This window comes from Pristiophorus japonicus, chromosome 13 (genome assembly GCF_044704955.1).
Source record: "Pristiophorus japonicus isolate sPriJap1 chromosome 13, sPriJap1.hap1, whole genome shotgun sequence".
Taxonomy (NCBI): Eukaryota; Metazoa; Chordata; class Chondrichthyes; family Pristiophoridae; genus Pristiophorus; species Pristiophorus japonicus.
This window is the reverse complement of record NC_091989.1, coordinates 191914082-191932859: the sequence shown is the minus strand read 5'-3', so window position 1 is coordinate 191932859 and position 18778 is coordinate 191914082. Positions and strand designations below refer to the sequence as shown.

General features: G+C 49.1%; 1 protein-coding gene across 1 annotated transcript in view; it reads left to right on the top strand.

Moving 5' to 3' along the window:
* Positions 1 to 18778, top strand: part of dync1li2 (dynein, cytoplasmic 1, light intermediate chain 2) — a 111430-nt gene that overhangs the window by 76456 nt on the left and 16196 nt on the right. Inside the window, exon 11 of the mRNA XM_070898298.1 lies at positions 2905 to 3007. Coding sequence (XP_070754399.1) covers positions 2905 to 3007 — 103 coding nt within the window. The remainder of the gene's footprint in view (positions 1 to 2904; positions 3008 to 18778) is intronic.

Genomic DNA, 18778 nt, shown 5'->3' with positions numbered 1-18778 from the left:
CCTCCCAGTTGTGCTGTGGAACTGCTGATTGAACGCGAGGCAGCCCGAGAATGGGTGGGGCTGTGCGGGTGGGACTCCTGAATTGACCTGCAGTGTTCCCGCACAGTGCGGCAGAGCTGGCTATTGATGTCGCTGTGGTGGGACTTCAGAATGTGCTCTGAGGGCGGGCGGAGGGGAGGCACAGCTGCCTGCATGCTGAATGCCCCCATGTTTACACTACAGAGCAGCACCAGCATCGGCCGGACAACCGCACATGTGCAGCCGGCACACTGAAGTAGTTATTCTCACCATGGACCTTCCTTAGTGTTTTTAGAGAGTTTGGGGACAGGGGGTGGGCCGGGGGGGGGGGAATGGGAACGTGATGTGGTTGATCCATAAATGGGAACAGTATGAAAGCAGTTTGAATTTCTAGCAGAAGGAGGCCCATTGTGTCTGTGTCAACACTGCGAGAGCAATCGAAAATTAATCCTATGGGTCCCGTTCTTTCCTCGTAGCTTCTCCGCTCAAATATTTATCCAGTCTTCCTTTAAAAGATGCAACGGTCTCTGCCTTAACCAGTCCCAATGGCAAAACATTACAAGCTCCAATGCTTTAAAGCAATTTCTCCTGCCCTCTTTCCTCACTGTCTTAGTGACAATTTCAAATAGATTCTTGTCCGTGATTCCCCACTCAGAGCAAGTCCTTCCATATTCACTATCAAATCCCTTCACAGTTTTAAACAACCCGGAAATCTTTTAAATTTCTCTGCTCCAGTGGAGAACCTCACTTTTATTATATTTCCACAGCGCGTTTATGACCTTGGGATGTTAAACTGAGGCCCCGTCTGCCCCCTTGGGTGCATGTAAAAGACCCCACGGCACGATTTTGAAGAGTTCTCCCCGGTGTCCTGGCCAATATTTATCCCTCAACCAACATCACTAAAACAGATTATCTGGTCATTATCACATTGCTGTTTGTGAGAGCTTGCTGTGCACAAATTGGCCGCTGCGTTTTCTATATTACAACATGTGACTACACTTCAAAAATATTTCATTGCCTGTAAAGCGCTTTGAGATGTCTGGTGTTCGTGAAAAGTGCTATATAAATGCAAGTGTTTTTCAGGACGTCCCAAAGCGCTTTACAGCTCATGAAGAACTTTGAAGTGTAGAACAGAACAGCAATGTGATAATGACCAGATAATCTGTGTGTGATGGCTGAGGGATAAATATTGGCCCCAGGACACTGGGGAGAACTCTCCTACTCTTTTATGCCCATCTCCGAGGGCAGTCTGCTTAATGTCTCATCCGAAAGACGGCACCTCCCGTCAGTACAACGATCCCTCAGCACTGCACGGGTGCTGAATCCTACACTGAGCACTTAATCGGTTGAAACCAGAATAAATTGAACTCCAAAGTATATGCACTGCCCCCTCGCGGTGTGAGATTAAATTATTGATCGGATGGGGAATCTGGCAGACGCTGAATCTCAGCGGGAGATAAAGTCTGGCAAAGAGAAAAGAGAGATTGCAAGATGTGAGGCTGCATTCATTGATTGCAATCTTCTGTTACTAAGCAAAAAGGAAGGCTTTAAGGATCTGAAATTCACTGTCTGAAATGATGATGAAAGCCAATTCAATGGTGAGTTTCAAAATGAATTGGATAAATAATTGAAAAGGAAACATTTTCAGGGCTATGAGGAAAGAGCGGGGAGGGGAGGCATGGGACTAAATAGATGGTTGATATTGAAGAAGAAAGCTGTAGACTGCAGGAAGATATCAATGTACTGGTCAGGTGGGCAGAACAGTGGCAAATGGAGAAGTGTGAGGTAATGCATTTTAGGAGGGCTAATAAGACAAGGGAATACACATTAAATAGTAGAATACTGACAAATGTAGAGGAACAGAGGGACCTTGGAGTACATGTCCACAGATCCCTGAAGGTAGCAGGCCAGTTAAATAAGGTGATAAAGGCAAGTATTCCGTATGCTGTCTTAATCAGTCGAGGCATAGAGTACAAGAACAAAGAGGTTATGCTAGAACTGTATAAAACACTGGTTAGGCCACAGCTGGAGTACTGCGTGCAGTTCTGGTCACCGCATTAGAGGAAAGGGTGCAGAGGAGATTTACAAAAATGTTGCTTGGACTAGAGAATTTTGGCTATGAAGAAAGATCGGAGATGATGGGTCTGTTTTCTTTGGAACACAGAAGGCTGTGGGGAGAGCTGATTGAGGTCTATAAAATTATGAGGGGCCTGGATCGGAAGGACCTATTTCCCTTAGCAGAGGGGTCAACAACCAAGGAGCATAGATTTAAAGTAATTGGGGGTGGGGGGGGAGGTTTAAAGGAGATATTTCTTTATCCAGAGGGTGGTGGGGGTCTGGAACTCACTGCCTGAAAGGGTGGTAGAGGCAGAAACCCTCACCACATTTAAAAGCACTTGGATGTGCACCTGAAGTGCCGTAACCTATAGGGCTACGGACCGAGAGCTGGAAAGTGGGATTAGGCTGGGTAGCTCTTGGTCAGCCGGCCACAGACATGATGGGCCGAATGGCCTCCAACCGTAGCTGTAAATTTCTATGATTCTATGACCGCTCTTTCAAAGAGCCGGCACCAGTAGCGATGGGCTGTATGGTCTCCTCCTGTGCTGTATGATTCTATTGTGGCCTGGCAGTCAGGGAGAGCCAAGCTGGAAGGCCACCCTTGTGTGTTACGCGGTCGCGTCACCTTTGAGTTTAGTCCGGGGGATGGGGGGGGGGGGTGTGGGAAGTGAAAGGGAACTGCTCCTGTTTTAAGGCTGACATGAAATGCCGGAAGGGAAGGTAGTGCCACATCCCAGCAGTGTGAAATTGCTCATTAGTTTTTTTAAATATATACTAACGCATTTAAAGTTAAACTTGAATGATCAGTTTTACCGTTGTTGCTCTCAGGACTCTCCAAGGCAGCCAGGGGGCTCCCCCAGGACCCCACGACAGCCAGGTGGGGCAAACATGGTGACTGCAGTCCCGCCCATCACATCCGGAACCCCGAAAGGTGAGTGCTGTCGGCAGCGGGTGACATAGTAACTGTTGGTGGGCCCGCTGTGAAGGGTGAGGCTTGTTAATGCACACAACTTTCTTTATATAATAGATCACAAACTAAACAAGGTGGTTAGTTCTTGCATTTCTCTAGTGCCTTTCCTGACCTCGGGAAGTCCCAATGCGCTTTGCAGCCAATGACTTACTTTTTAAAAGGTAGTCACTGTTGTAATTTGCGCACAGCAAGCTCCCACAAACAGCAATGTGACAACAACTGGATAATCTGTTTTTTAATGTTGTTTGAAGGATTGGCCCAGGACATGGGAGAGCTCTCCTGTTCTTCAAAATAATTCCATGGGATCTTTTACATCCACCTGAGAGCAGGCGGGGCCTCGGTTTAACGTCTCATCTGAAAAACGGCACCTCTGATAATGCGGTATTCCCTCAGTACTTCACTGGAGTGTCAGCCTAGATTTTTGTGCTTCAGTGTCTTGAGTGGAGCTTGAATCATAGAATAGAATCATAGAACGGTTACAGCACAGAAGGAGGTCATTCGGCCCGATGAGCCCGTGCCGGCTCTCTGCAAGAGCACCTCAGCCAGTCCCCCTCCCCTGCCCTTTCCCCGTAGCCCTGTACATTTATTTCCTTCAGGTACTTATCCAATTCTCTCTTGAAAGCCACGATTGAGTCTGCCTTTCAGGCAGCGCATTCCAGATCCTAACCACTTGCTGCTCATGTCGCCTTTGGTTCTTCTGCCAATCACCTTAAATCTGTGTCCTTTGGTTCGCGACCTTCCACCAATGGGAACAGATTCCCTCTATTTACTCAGTCTGGACCCTGCATGATTTAGAACACATGTAGCAAATCTCCTCTCAACTTTCCTTGCTCTAAAGGAGAACAACCCCAGCTTCTCCAGTCTATCCATGTCATGTTGTCCCGCATTCCCTGGAACCGTTCTTGAACCCACAACCTTCTGACTCTGAGGCAAGAGGCTGCGACCTACTCATCATAGGCAGTCCCTCGGAATCGAGGAAGACTTGCTTCCACTCTAAAAGTGAGTTCTCGGGTGACTGAACAGTCCAATACGGGAATTATAGACCCTGTCACAGGTGGGACAGACAGTGGTTGAAGAAAAGGGGAGGGTGGGACTGGTTTGCCGCATGCTCCTTCCGCTGCCTGCGCTTGGTTTCTGCATGCTCTCGGCGACGAGACTCGAGGTGCTCAGCGCCCTCCCGGATGCTCTTCCTCCATTTAGGGCGGTCTTTGGCCAGGGACTCCCAGGTGTCGGTGGGGATGTTGCACTTTATCAGGGAGGATTTGAGGGTGTCCCTATAACGTTTCCTCTGCCCACCTGGGGCTCGCTTGCCATGTAAGAGTTCCGAGTAGAGCGCTTGCTTTGGGAGTCTTGTGCTGGGCATGCGGACGATGTGGCCTGCCCAGCGGAGCTGATCGAGTGTGGTCAGTGCTTCGATGCTGGGGATGTTGGGCCTGGTCGAGAATACTAACTTTGGTGCGTCTGTCCTCCCAGGGGGTTTGCAGGATCTTGCGGAGGCAACGTTGGTGGTACTTCTCCAGCGACTTGAGGTGTCTGCTAAATATGGTCCACTGAGCCACGGCTGACACCGCAAGAAGCATTCAACAAAGGGGAATGTAAGCTGACGAGCAGCCCAGCAATAAAACATCAGAACTACAACTCCCCGAACAGTTATTCAGTGAGCTCCTTCCCTTCCTACTATCAGCACCAGAGCTGCAGTGGTTCAAGAAGGCAGCCCACTGCTGCCATCTTGGGGCACCCAGGGATGGGCAATACATGTGGTCTCGCCCATATCCTGAACAGATATATTTGACAAAAAGAATTGCCTCTAATGAATCCCTCCCAGTACAGGTTTTGGTATTCCCATCCCTGTTCTCTCTTGTTGCCAGATCCCAGGAGAGAAGTTGTGTTCTGGATAACTATACGCTTGGTGTATAGCTTCACCCTTAACCTGACACTTCTTGTCCTCTTGCTAAACCTGTTGTCACACTGTTACATTCCCCACACTGTAAAATCCCACTCCTGCCCTTTCATTTAAAGATCGCAAATTGCTCTTTGGATTCATGGCATCTCCTACTGACCACCGAGAGTATTACACCCCAGCAATTCCATTGTTCCAACACGGGGAAGTGATAACTTGCTCAGGGACAGGAGGAGGCTGTTCAGCCCCTCGAGCCTGTGCCTACTAATCTCCTACTGATTGTCTGGTTCTAATTTTAAGATTGTGACCCTCCCCGTTTTAGATTTCGCACAAGGAGAGGAAATAGTTTCCCTCTGTACCCTATTAATCATTTTTATGGTTCCTGGTTAAGCAGCGCCTCGTTTTCAAAATTCTCATCCTTGTTTACAAATCCCTCCATGGCCTCGCCCCTCCCTATCTCTGTAATCTCCTCCAGCCCCACAACCCCACCCCTGGGAGATCTCTGCGCTGCTCTAATTCTGGCCTCTTGAGCATCCCTGATTATAATCGCTCCACCATTGGTGGCAGTACCTTCTGTTGCCTGGACCCCAAGCTCTGGAACTCCCTCCCTAAATCTCTCCGCCTCTCTCCCTCTCTCTCCTTTTAAGACGCTCCTTAAACCTACCTCTTTGACCAAGTTTTTGGTCACCTACTGTAATTTCTCCTGCTGCTCGGTGTCACAATTGTTCTTTTGTCTTATAACTCCTGTGAAGTACCTTGGGATGTTTTACTGCGTTAAAGGCGCTATATAAATACAAGTATTGTAGATGATATGCCATAATATTCTACAGCATTCATATATGTTCAGAAAGAAAAATGCTGGTTTGCTTCAGGATTATGTTTTGCCTTTAATAATGGGGATTTACATACTGGGAGGCCACAGATCCAGGTGGTGGAGATGGGAAGGTTTGGGGAGACTTTAATGAGATCTTCCGGATTCTAAAGTGTACAAGTAAGAAATTTCTATAGCGCCTTTCACGACCATCAGCATCCCCAAAGCGCTTTACAGCCAATGAAGTACTTTTTGAAATGTAGTCGCTGTTGTAATGTAGGAAACGCGGCAGCCTATTTACGCACAGCAAGCTCCCACCCTCAAGTTATGTTTGCCATAACTTCAAACTCTCTGCGGGGGAGACGCAGACATGAGCTCCGAGTAAGGTGTAGATTTTGCTACTTCGGGTGAGATGTGGGGAAGAGTCTGTCCAGTGTTTCTGGGCATTGGAAAGATGAGTGTCAAATTAAAAGGGATTGATGATGAGGACTGGAGAATTTTTAGCTATGAGGAAAAATTGGATAGGCTGGAGTTGTTTTCTTTGAAACAGAGGAGGCTGAGGGGAGACCTTATTGAGGTGTATAAAATGATGAGGGGCCTAGATAGAGTGGATAGGAAGGACCTATTTCTCGTAGCAGAGGGGTCAATAACCAGGGGTCATAGATTTAAAGTAATTGGGGGGAGGTTTAGAGGGGAGATGAGAAATTCTTTCACCCAGAGGATGGTGGGGGTCTGGAACTCACTGCCTGAAAGGGTGGGAGAGGTAGAAACCCTCACCACATTTAAAAAGTACTTGGTGTGCACCTGAAGTGCCGTAACCTACAGGGCTATGGACCGAGAGCTGGAAAGTGGGATTAGGCTGGGTAGCTCTTGGTCGGCTGGCACGGACACGATGGGCCGAATGGCCTCCTTTAGGTCCTGTAAATTTCCACAATGATAGAGAATATAGAATGCTATACTTTGAACTTTGTGGCTTGTATTATGGACTCTGGCAGTCCTGTAAATTCCCCCAGTTACTAAAAATGCTCCCTTGCATCTAATTTGGAGAATAAATAATAATTAAATCTGATTTTTTTTAAATGCTCATCGCACCCTGCAGTTTTTTTTGACCTCTGGTTGAACTCTTTCAGAATGGAGTCTATACTTTCAGTGCACTTACACGAATGATTATGGCTGTAGTACTCCAGTGAGCACTTCACTGTGATTTAAGTAACTTGCGAGTGTGAGAGTGCACTTCATCTACTTTGGATCAGATGTCACTCGAGCAAAGGTCTTTGTGTAATGAAGTTTTAGTGACCGATTGTAAACTTGCCCCTGTGAGACTCTGAATTCAGCAGTAATTATCTCTCAATCTCTGGGAGCTGTTGTAGAGTTTGAAATGGATGACTCTCTGTAGCCTGCAGGCAGGAAGTCGAGCACTAGAGGGCCCTCTTGTCTGGTTTAAAGGGAGCTGAAGACCACCCTTTTGATCTCCTTCCAGTATCAGAGCGAAGAAAAACTTGCATTGATGCAGTACCTTTCATGACCACCAGGTGTCTCAAAGCGCTTCACAGCCAATGAAGTACTTTTGGAGTACAGTCACTTGTAATGCGGGAAGCGTGGCAGCCAATTTGTGCACAGCAAGCTCCCACATACAGCAATGTGATAATGACCAGATCATCTGTTTTTGTTATGTTGATCAAGGGATAAATATTGGATGGGCACTGAGGATAACTCCGCTGCTCTTAGAAACAGTGCCATGGGATCTTTTACGTCCACCTGAGAGCAGACAGGGCCTCGGTTTAACGTCTCATCCGAAAGACGGCACCTCCGACAGTGCAGCACTCCCTCAGTGCGACACTGGAGTGTCGGCCTGGATTTTTGTGCTCACGTCTCTGGAGTGGGACTTTAACCCATAGCCTTCTGACTCCGTGCTACCTACTGAGCCACAGCTGATACTTGAGCATCGGCCTAGACGATTCACTCGGCTGATTCCGGAGATGAGGGGGTTACCTTATGATGATAGATTGAGTAGACTGGGTCTTTACTCGTTGGAGTTCAGAAGGATGAGGGGTGATTTTATAGAAACATTTTAAAATAATGAAAGGGATAGACAAGATAGAGGCAGAGAGGTTGTTTCCACTGGTCGGGGTGACTAGAACTAGAGGGCACAGCCTCAAAATACGGGGGAGACAATTTAAAACTGAGTTGAGAAGGAATTTCTTCTCCCAGAGGGTTGTGAATCTGTGGAATTCTCTGCCCAAGGAAGCAGTTGAGGCTAGCTCATTGAATGTATTCAAGTCACAGATAGATAGATTTTTAACCAATAAGGGAATTAAGGGTTATGGGGAGCGGGAGGGTAAGTGGAGCTGAGCCCACGGCCAGATCAGCCATGATCTTATTGAATGGCGGAGCAGGCTCGAGGGGCTGGATGGCCTACTCCTGTTCCATGTTCTTATGTTCTAAGAGCAAAGGAGTCTTACTACAATTATACAGGTCCCTGGTGAGACCACACCTGGAGTATTGTGTACAGTCTTGGTCTCCTTACCTAAGGAAGGATATACTCGTCATGGAGGATGTGCAACAAAAGTTCACCAGACTGATTCCTGGGATGGGGGTGGGAATTGCCCTATGAGGAGAGATTGAGTAGACTGGGCCTATAATACCCTGGAGTTTATAAGACTGAGAGGTGATCTCATTGAAACATATAGAATTCTTACAGGGATTGACAGCGTAGATGCAGGGAGGATGTTTCCCCCCGGGCTGGGGAGTTTAGAACCAGGGGTCACAGTCTCAGGATAAGGGGTCGGCCATTTAAGACTGAGATGAGGAGAAATTTCTTCACTCAGCAGGTGGTGAATCTTTAGAATTCTCTGCCCCAGAGGGCTCAGACGTTGAGTATATTCAAGACTGAGGTCAATAGATTTTTGGATATTCTGTGCATCAAGGGATATGGGGGTCGGGCGGGAAGGTGGAGTTGAGGTTGAAGATCAGCCGGGATCTTATTGAATGCAGGTGCCGGCTTGATGGGCCAAATGGCCAACTCCCACTCTTATTACTTGTGTCCTTTTGTTCTTAGAATACCAACTCTACCGTCTCCCAATCTGCTCTTGACTTCTGCCTGAGCGAGCAGGCAGACAGGGGCTCCGTTTGACATCTTGTCCAAAGGACAGCACTTCTGACAATGCAGCATTCCCTTTGTAAGGCACTGGAGTGTGGGCCTAGAGTGTGGGCCAAGTTGCGGTTTATTGTTCAAACTCACAACGCAAAGCAAGAGTGCTACCTGCTGAGCAAAGTTGCCGTTCAAACCTGTAGTGTCGACCATGATTCCGGAGATTGGGGAAGGGTAGCGTTCAAGCAGACTGCCTGGCTCCTCCGTAATAAATTAACTTCTAGTTAAAAATTTAAAATACAGAAAGATACAGCGGTGCGGGCAAGATAAAGGCAGTGGGATTAGTTTGGGATTGATACAGGGCTATGGAGAGAGCGGGGGGCAGTGGGATTAGTTTGGGATTGATGCAGGGCTATGGGGAGAGCACGGGGCAGTGGGATTAGTTTGGGATTGATACAGGACTATGGGGAGAGCACTGGGCAGTGGGATTGGTTTGGGATTGATATAGGACTATGGGGAGAGAGCGGGGTAGTGGGATTAGTTTGGGATTGATACAGGACTATGGGGAGAGCGGGGCAGTGGGATTAGTTTGGGATTGATACAGGGCTATGGGGAGAGCACGGGGCAGTGGGATTAGTTTGGGATTGATACAGGACTATGGGGAGAGCATGGGGCAGTGGGATTGGTTTGGGATTGATATAGGACTATGGGGAGAGAGCGGGGTAGTGGGATTAGTTTGGGATTGATACAGGACTATGGGGAGAGAGCGGGGCAGTGGGATTAGTTTGGGATTGATACAGAGCTATGGGGAGAGCACGGGGCAGTGGGATTAGTTTGGGATTGATACAGGACTATGGGGAGAGAGCGGGGCAGTGGGATTAGTTTGGGGATTGATACAGGGCTATGGGGAGAGCACGTGGCAGTGGGATTGGTTTGGGATTGATATAGGACGATGGGGAGAGAGCGGGGCAGTGGGATTAGTTTGGGATTGATACAGGGCTATGGGGAGAGCGCGGGGCAGTGGGATTAGTTTTGGTTTGCTCTAGCAAATACTCGGTACGGTTACTGAAGGACCACCTTCTGATCTGTAAACCTCTGGCTCTGACTAAACTGTCTCGGTTGAAGCCGACTATTTGACCCTGAGCTGAGATTCGATTCCTAACCAGTATCCTCTCCCATCACATCCAGCCTCGTCTATACCAATACACTCCTGGTCGGCCTCCCATCCACCCTTCATTAACTTCAACTTCAACTTATCCAAATCTCTGCTTCCCGCAACCTAAACTCTGCCAAGTTCCCCTTGCCCATCTGACTGGAATTGACTCCAAATCCCCCAACCCCTCCAATTTAAAATTCTCATCCTCGTGTTCAAATCCTTCCATGGTCTCGCCCCTCCCTATCGCTATAACCTCCTCCAGTGTTGCAACCCTCCAAGATCTCTGTGTTCCTCCAACCCTGGCCTCTTGAGCATCCCTAATTTCCTCGCTCCACCATTGGCGGCCGTGCCTTCAGCTGCCTGGGCCCCAAGCTCTGGAATTTCTTCCCTAAATGTCTCCATCTCTACCTCCCCTCCGTTAAGACGCTCCTTAAAATGATATCCCCTCGACCAAACTTTTTATCATCGCTCCTAATAGCTCAACTTTTGGCTCGGTGTCAGTTGGTTCATAACATTACTAAAACAGATTACCTGGTCATTATCTCATTGCTGTTAGTGTGAGCTTGCTGTGCGCAAATTGGCATTACAACAGTGGCTTCATCTCAAAGTACTTCAGTGGTGGTAAAGTTCTTTGGGGTGGCCTGAGATCACGCAAGGCGCTATATAAATGCAGGCCCTTTCCTTTCTATTGAGACTGGAACATGCATATCTTCTACAATGATTAGATTTCCTTCAATCTTTTTGAAAAGTTTAGTCTGGGGTTGGTGAGGAATTTGTTGGACACGTATCTCGAGTCCAGTCACGCTTTCTGCCTTCTGATCTTGTCACATGAACAAATCAATTATCCTCGCTCTCTCCTTGTGACACAGAGCCATGAAGCAATAGTTACTGTGTAATCAACCCCCTGGCATTTCAAAATCCTTATTCTCATCAGCATTGACTTAGAGGGCTGGCTACTCAGCATTTGCCAGCCTCTGTCTTTATTGGCGGCTGCATTTCCTGCATTACCACAGTAGCAACTCTTCAAAAGTTCTTAATTGGCTGCAAGGCACTTTGGGACATCCTGAGCTCATGTAAGGCGTTAAGAACTTGCATTTATATATATCACCTATTCTCCGCCCTTCTCTGTTGGCCAGTCCTAAGAACATAATATAAGAATTGGGAGCAGGAGTGGGCCATTCGGCCCCTCGAGCCTGCTCCGCCATTCAATAAGATGATGGCTGATCTTCGACCTCAACTCCACCTTCCCGCCTGATCTCTCTATCCCTCCATTCCCCGACAGTCCAAAAATCTTTCGGTCTAGGCCTTGAATATACGCAATGACTCAGAATCCACAGCACTTTAGGGCAGAGAATTTCAAAGACTCACAACCCTCTGAGTGAAGAAATTCTTCCTCACCTCAGCCTTAAATGGCCGACCCCTTATCCTGAGACTGTGACCCCTGGTTCTAGACTCCCCAGCCCGGGGGAAATAACCTCTTAGCATCTACCCTGTCAATCCCCCTTGGAATCTTGTACATTTCCGTGAGATCATCTCTCATTCTTCTAAACTCCAGAGAGTATAGGCCCAATCTACTCGGTCTCTCCTCATACAACAATCCCCTCATTCCTCTCATCCTTCTACCAATTTGATGGCCTTCCACCAAGCTTCAGTTTCAGGCTTGTCTCACTGTTTTTCAGGTTTCTGGCATTCGGTTTTGCAAATCTGTCCTTTTTATTTAAGTGTAAAGCTGTTCAGGCTGATTTACAGTGAGGGCTGTTTAATAGAAAGCAGGGAGGCTGTAACTGGCATCTGACGGAGTGTGAAATAACGAGATCTGTTGGGGCGATGAAACGTCGATTTACTGTTCACAGTCGGTTGTTTTGGTAACTGAAGGTGCTGGTGGAGATTTGACAACTTAACGAATGGTGTAAATATAACTTATTGTGTTCCAATTCCCTGCAGCTATATATCATTTGTTAAAACTGATTTATTAAGTCTGCTCAAACACTGCTGCAATTGTTCATGCTCACACAGACCGAGGAAGGTTTAATTGGCCAGTCTCTAAGTTAGCTGACCTCGTGGAGGGTGGCAGTAGGGGCACTACATGTGAATTAGGAGCAGGCGTAGGCCATTCGGCCCCTTCAAGCCTGCTCCGCCATTCCCTCTGAACCGATAGGTTGCAGAAAAGATATGGGCAGGTTGCCTGGTCCCATCCATTGACAACCCCCTCTCCCACTGGGATAGTGCTCCTGGTGAGGACAGGGATTGGGTTCAGTCGTGATGGTCAGTAGCAAATTGCCGCTCGTTTTCTGGGCTGACACGAAGGAGAGCCATTTGGCTAAGGTGCCTGAGGGCTAGCACTACCCACAGAACCGTCCCCAGCAAGATTCATTGCTTTCGGTGGGAGGAATTGAGAACAAAAGGCGAGTGACGATTCAAACTCATTTTGGGGGCATGGGGAAAATGTGTCTCCCCGTTTGCCTCCGTTTTAAAACTCTCCTCTTTGTGGTAAAAGCCCTCCATGGCCCCTCCCCATCTAACCTCCAGCACCTACGGCCCTCCGAGGTGCCTGCTGCTCCTCCAACTCTGGCCCCCTGTGCGCCCCCTGATTTCCATCGCCCTGCCATTGGAGGCTGAGCCTTCAGCTGTCTGGGGCCTAAACTCTGGAAATTCCTCCCTTAACCCCTCCACCCCTTAAAATCGCTTCTTAAAACCAACTCTGTGGCTCAACTGACCTAATCTCTCCTTATGTGGCTCGGTGTCAGAGTTTGTCTGGTCACGCTCTCGTGAAATGCCGTGGGATGCTTTGCTATGTTAAAGGCGCTATATAAATGAAAGTTATTTGCTCCTCCTCTGAAGGTACTAGAGTACAGTTCCATGGGTGCTGCTTGGCCTTTGGTACCTCATCCAAGTAACCATAAACATCTTTGAGCCTAGATAGTGGGGCATCATTGGCCCACAATTTGGGGATGGAGGAGGCAGCATTTGACCGAGTGTGGCATCAAGGAGCCCGAGTAAAACTGGAGTCAATGGGAATCAGGGAAAACTCTGCTCTGGCTGGATTCATACCCAGCACAAAGGAAGATGGTTGTGGTGGTTGGAGGTCAATCATCTCAGCCCCAGGACATTGCTGCAGGAGTTCCTCAGGGCAGTGTCCTAGGTCCAACCATCTTCAGCTGCTTCATCAATGACCTTCCCTCCATCATAAGGTCAGAAGTGGGGATGTTTGCTGATGACTGCACAGTGTTCAGTTCCATTCACAACTCCTCAGATAATGGAGCAGTCCGTGCCCGCATGCAGCAAGACCTGGACAACATTCAGTCTTGGGCTGATAAATGGCAAGTAACATTCGCGCCACACAAGTGCCAGGCAATGACCATCTCCAACAAGCGAGAGTCTAACCACCTCCCCATGACATTCAATGGCATTACCATCGCTGAATCCCCCAGCATCAACATCCTGGGGGGTCACCATTGACCAGAAACTTAACTGGACCAGCCACATAAATGCTGTGGCAACAAGAGCAAGTCGGAGGCTGGGTATTCTGCTGCGAATATCTCATCTCCTGACTCCCCAAAGCCTTTCCACCATCTACAAGGCACAAGTCAGGAGTGTGATGGAATACTCTCCACTTGTCTGGATGAGTGCAACTCCAACAACACTCGAGAAGCTCGACACCATCCAGGACAAAGCAGCCGCTTGATGGCCCCCCATCCACCACCTTCAACACTCACTCCCTCCACCACCGGCGCACCCTGGCTGCAGTGTGCACCATCTACAAGATGAACTGCAGCAACTCGCCAAGGCTTCTTCGGCAGCACCTCCCAAACCCGCGACCTCTACCCCCTAGAAGGACAAGGGCAGCAGGCGCATGGGAACACCACCACCTCCACGTTCCCCTCCCAGTCACACACCATCCCGACTTGGAAATATATCGGCCGTTCCTTCATCGTCGCTGGGTCACAATCCTGGAACTCCCTCCCTAACAGCACTGTGGGAGCACCTTCACCACACGGACTGCAACGGTTCAAGAAGGCGGCTCGCCACCACCTTCTCAAGGGGCAATTAGGGATGGGCAATAAATGTCGGCCTTGCCAGCGATGCCCACATCCCATGAACGAATAAAAAACAAAACATGGGTGAAGAGCCAAGGCCCAGAGCGGGGTGCTACGGTCTGCAATGTAAGGTAGATGATGAGGTAGAAAGATGTGCATTTCTGTAGCACCATTCACGACTTCGGGACGTCCCAAACTGCTCTACAGCCAATGAAGTGTAGTCACTGTTGTAATGTGGGAAATGCGGCAGCCAATTTACGCACATACAGCAATATGATAATGACCCGATGATCTGTTGCAGTGATGTTGACTGAAGGATAAATATCGGTCCCAGGTCACCGGGGATAACTCCACCTACCCTTCTTCAAAAGAGTGTCAAGGGATCTTTTACATCCACCCTCAGGGCAGATGGGGCCTCGGTTTAACGTCTCATCTGAAAGACGGCACCTGAAGGTTGGCATAGAGTTTGAACTAATATCTCTGGCAAGGGGCTCAAAACCATAGCCTTCTGACTCGGTGCTACTCTGAGACGTAGCTGGCAGGTAGAAGATGATGTGTAAGATAAATCAAGAAGTAGTAATTGGATGATGCCAAGTTTGGGTTTCAAACACCTACGAATACCAAAAAAAGATATCGAGGCACTAGAGAAGGTGCAAAAATCAAATAACAAGGATGATACCAGAATGGAGAAGTTATAATTATCAGAATAGACAGAACAGGCTGGAGCTCTTTTCTCTAGCAAACCAAAAGCTGAAGGGTGACCTGATAGAGATCTTCAGAATTCTGAAGGGGTTCGATAGGGTAGACAGAGAAGATGTTTCCACTTGTGGGGGAGACCAGAACTAGGGGCCATCAATATTAGTAGTCACTGATCAATCCAATAGGGAATTCAGGAGAAACTTCGTTACCCGTTTCCCACATTACATCAGTGACTACACTCCAAAAGTACTTCATTGCCTGCTTTGAGACGTCTGGTGGTCGTGAAAGGCGCTATATAAATGCAAGTCTTTCAGAGAGGGGCGAGAATGTGGAACTCGCTACCACAGGGAGTGGTTGAGGCATTTAAGCAGAGATGCATTTAAGGAGAGACTAGATAAACACGAGGGAGAAAGGAATAGAGGGATATGTTGATGGGGCAAGTTGGAGGTGTGGGAGGAGGCTGGTGTGGAGCATAAACCCCGGCACAGACCCGTGGGGCCGAATGGTCTGTTTCTGTGCTTGTTGCTCTGTAACGGGTCCATCGATGGCTGATAATCGGGGACATTCTGTGGTCAGTTTGATTGTAGTTCCTTCCAGTTGCTGGCAGGAACTGAATAGTGAAGGAGAGCTGTGTACACGACAGCTGCTTCATGCATTTAAGTTTGTTTTTTGAACTGGATTTATGTGACTGAGCGAAGGAGACAGTGAGTTCCAGCTCTGGCTGCTTTTTGTCGAACGGCAATTGTATTTTTTTTTTAACGACAATCCCTGACTCATTTCTTGCATGTTAGTTTACAAGGCGAGTGAAAAGCCTCTATTACTTTTGAGAGGGAGCAATGCCAAGAACAATCCCTTGAGCAGGAAAGACCTGATCACAGGCTGGTTGATGGTGAAGATCATGCTTCATGGAGCTGTGGCAGTTCTGCTCTCCAGGTGTACACAGCCATTTGGTATCAAAACCACCACCAGCATTCCTTTCATTTAGAAAGACACGGATTAATCAAGGACAGTCAGCACGGATTTGTTAAGGGAAGGTCGTGTCTGACTAACTTGATTGAATTTTTTGGAGAAGGTAACCAGGAGGGTCAATGAGGGCAGTGCGTTTGATGTAGTCTACACAAAGTTAGTGTGCAGATACAGCAAGTCATCTGTTTTTATTATGTTGACACTGTACAAGCAGTAAATGGGGGATAGGGGAGGGGCCCCAGTAAATGGGGGGGGAATAGGGGAGGGGCCCCAGTAAATGGGGGGGGGGAATAGGGCAGGGGCCCCAGTAAATGGGGGATAGGGGAGGGGCCCCAGTAAATGGGGGATAGGGGAGGGGCCCCAGTAAATGAGGGGGGATAGGGGAGGGGCCCCAGTAAATGAGGGGGGATAGGGGAGGGGCCCCAGTAAATGGGGGATAGGGGAGGGGCCCCAGTAAATGGGGGGGATAGGGAAGGGGCCTCAGTAAATGGGGGGGATAGGGGAGGGGCCCCAGTAAATGGGGGATAGGGGAGGGGCACCAGTAAATGGGGGGGAGTTAGGGGAGGGGCACCAGTAAATGGGGGGGAGTTAGGGGAGGGGCACCAGTAAATGGGGGATAGGGGAGGGGCCCCAGTAAATGGGGGGGAGTTAGGGGAGGGGCACCAGTAAATGGGGGGGAGTTAGGGGAGGGGCACCAGTAAATGGGGGGGAGTTAGGGGAGGGGCCCCAGTAAATGGGGGGGATAGGGGAGGGGCCCCAGTAAATGGGGGGGGATAGGGGAGGGGCCCCAGTAAATGGGGGGGATAGGGGAGGGGCCCCAGTAAATGGGGGGGATAGGGGAGGGGCCCCAGTAAATGGGGGGGATAGGGGAGGGGCCCCAGTAAATGGGGGATAGGGGAGGGGCCCCAGTAAATGGGGGATAGGGGAGGGGCCCCAGTAAATGGGGGATGGGGAGGGACACCAGTAAATGGGGGGGAGTTAGGGGAGGGGCACCAGTAAATGGGGGGGAGTTAGGGGAGGGGCACCAGTAAATGGGGGATAGGGGAGGGGCCCCAGTTAATGGGGGATAGGGGAGGGGCCCCAGTTAATGGGGGATAGGGGAAGGGCACCAGTAAATGGGGGGTGATAGGGGAGAGGCCCTAGTAAATGGGGGTGGGGGGATAGGGGAGGGGCCCAAGTAAATGGGGGAGGGGACCAAGTAAATGGGGTGGGGGGGGGGATAGGGGAGGGTCCCCTGTAAATGGGGATAGGGGAACCAGCCCACACTGCAATATTACTAGGGGGATCAAGGGGTATGGTGAGAAAGCAGGAATGGGGTACTGAAGTTGCATGTTCAGCCATGAACTCATTGAATGGCGGTGCAGGCTAGAAGGGCCGAATGGCCTACTCCACCTATTTTCTATGTTTCTTTGTGTGCGCACTAGGTCCGTGCAGCAGAGCAGGTCTCCAGTCGTCCTGGTTAACTCTTGCTACTGGATAAAGGCCTAGCTCTGTCAAACCCGTGTGGTGGCTGATGTGCAACGGTCACCCCACGTTAAAAAAAATCCACACACAGGCATCTTCCACCCCTCCAATTGGAGGTCATTGAAACATCTGTGAACTCGTGGAAGCAAGTTATCCTCGTTCGAGGGACCGCCGCTGATAAGAAAAGGAAAGACTTGCATTTATATAGCGCCTTTTACGACTACTGGACTTCTCAAAGTGCTTCACAGCCACTGAAGTACTTTTGAAGTGTAGTCAGCGTTGCAACATGGGAACCACAGCAGCCAATTTGCACACAGCAAACTCCTACAAACAGCACTGTGATAATGACCAGATAATCTGTTTTAGTGATGTTGATTGAGGGATAAATATTGGTCCAGGACACCGGGGAGAACTCCCCTGCTCTTCTTCGAAATAGTGCCATGGGATGGCGGGACTGACCTATCAAGAAAGACTGGATCAACTGGGCTTGTATTCACTGGAGTTCAGAAGAATGAGAGGGGACCTCATAGAAACATATAAAATTCTGACGGGGTTAGACAGGTTAGATGCAGGAAGAATGTTCCCAATGTTGGGGAAGTCCAGAACCAGGGGTCACAGTCTAAGGATAAGGGGTAAGCCATTTAGGACCGAGATGCGGAGGAACTTCTTCACCCAGAGAGTGGTGAACCTGTGGAATTCTCTACCACAGAAAGTTGTTGAGGCCAATTCACTAAATATATTCAAAAAGGAGTTAGATGTAGTCCTTACTACTCGGGGGATCAAGGGGTATGGCGAGAAAGCAGGAATGGGGTACTGAAGTTGAATGTTCAGCCATGAACTCATTGAATGGCGGTGCAGGCTAGAAGGGCCGAATGGCCTACTCCTGCACCTATTTTCTATGTTTCTATGTTTCTACATCCACCTCATAGAGAGCCTGTGTGTGGATTTTTTTTAACGTGTGGTGACCGTTGCACATCAGCCACCACACGGGTTTGACAGAGCTAGGTCTTTATCCAGTAGCAAGAGTTAACCAGGACGACTGGAGACCTGCTCTGCTGCACGGACCTAGTGCGCACACAAAGAAACATAGAAAATAGGTGGAGTAGGCCATTCGGCCCTTCTAGCCTGCACCGCCATTCAATGAGTTCATGGCTGAACATGCAACTTCAGTACCCCATTCCTGCTTTCTCGCCATACCCCTTGATCCCCCTAGTAATATTGCAGTGTGGGCTGGTTCCCCTATCCCCATTTACAGGGGACCCTCCCCTATCCCCCCCCCCCCACCCCATTTACTTGGTCCCCTCCCCCATTTACTTGGGCGTCTCATCCGAAAGACGGCCCCTCCGACAGTGCAGCACTCCCTCAGCACTGCACTGGGAGTATCCGCCTAGATTTCTGTGCTCAAGTCTCTGAAGTGGGACTTTAACTCACGATCTTCTGACTTGGGTGAGAGAGAGAGAGCTACCCACTGAGCTGCCGCTGATGCCTTAAGACACGCTGTGGAGACGCTCCTCCCCAAAGAGTGGTCAGAACGGGCAATGGACTTTGTGACCGCAGACCTGCCAATCATTTAACAAAGTGTTGGATATTGTGATGGAAAGGGAAGGT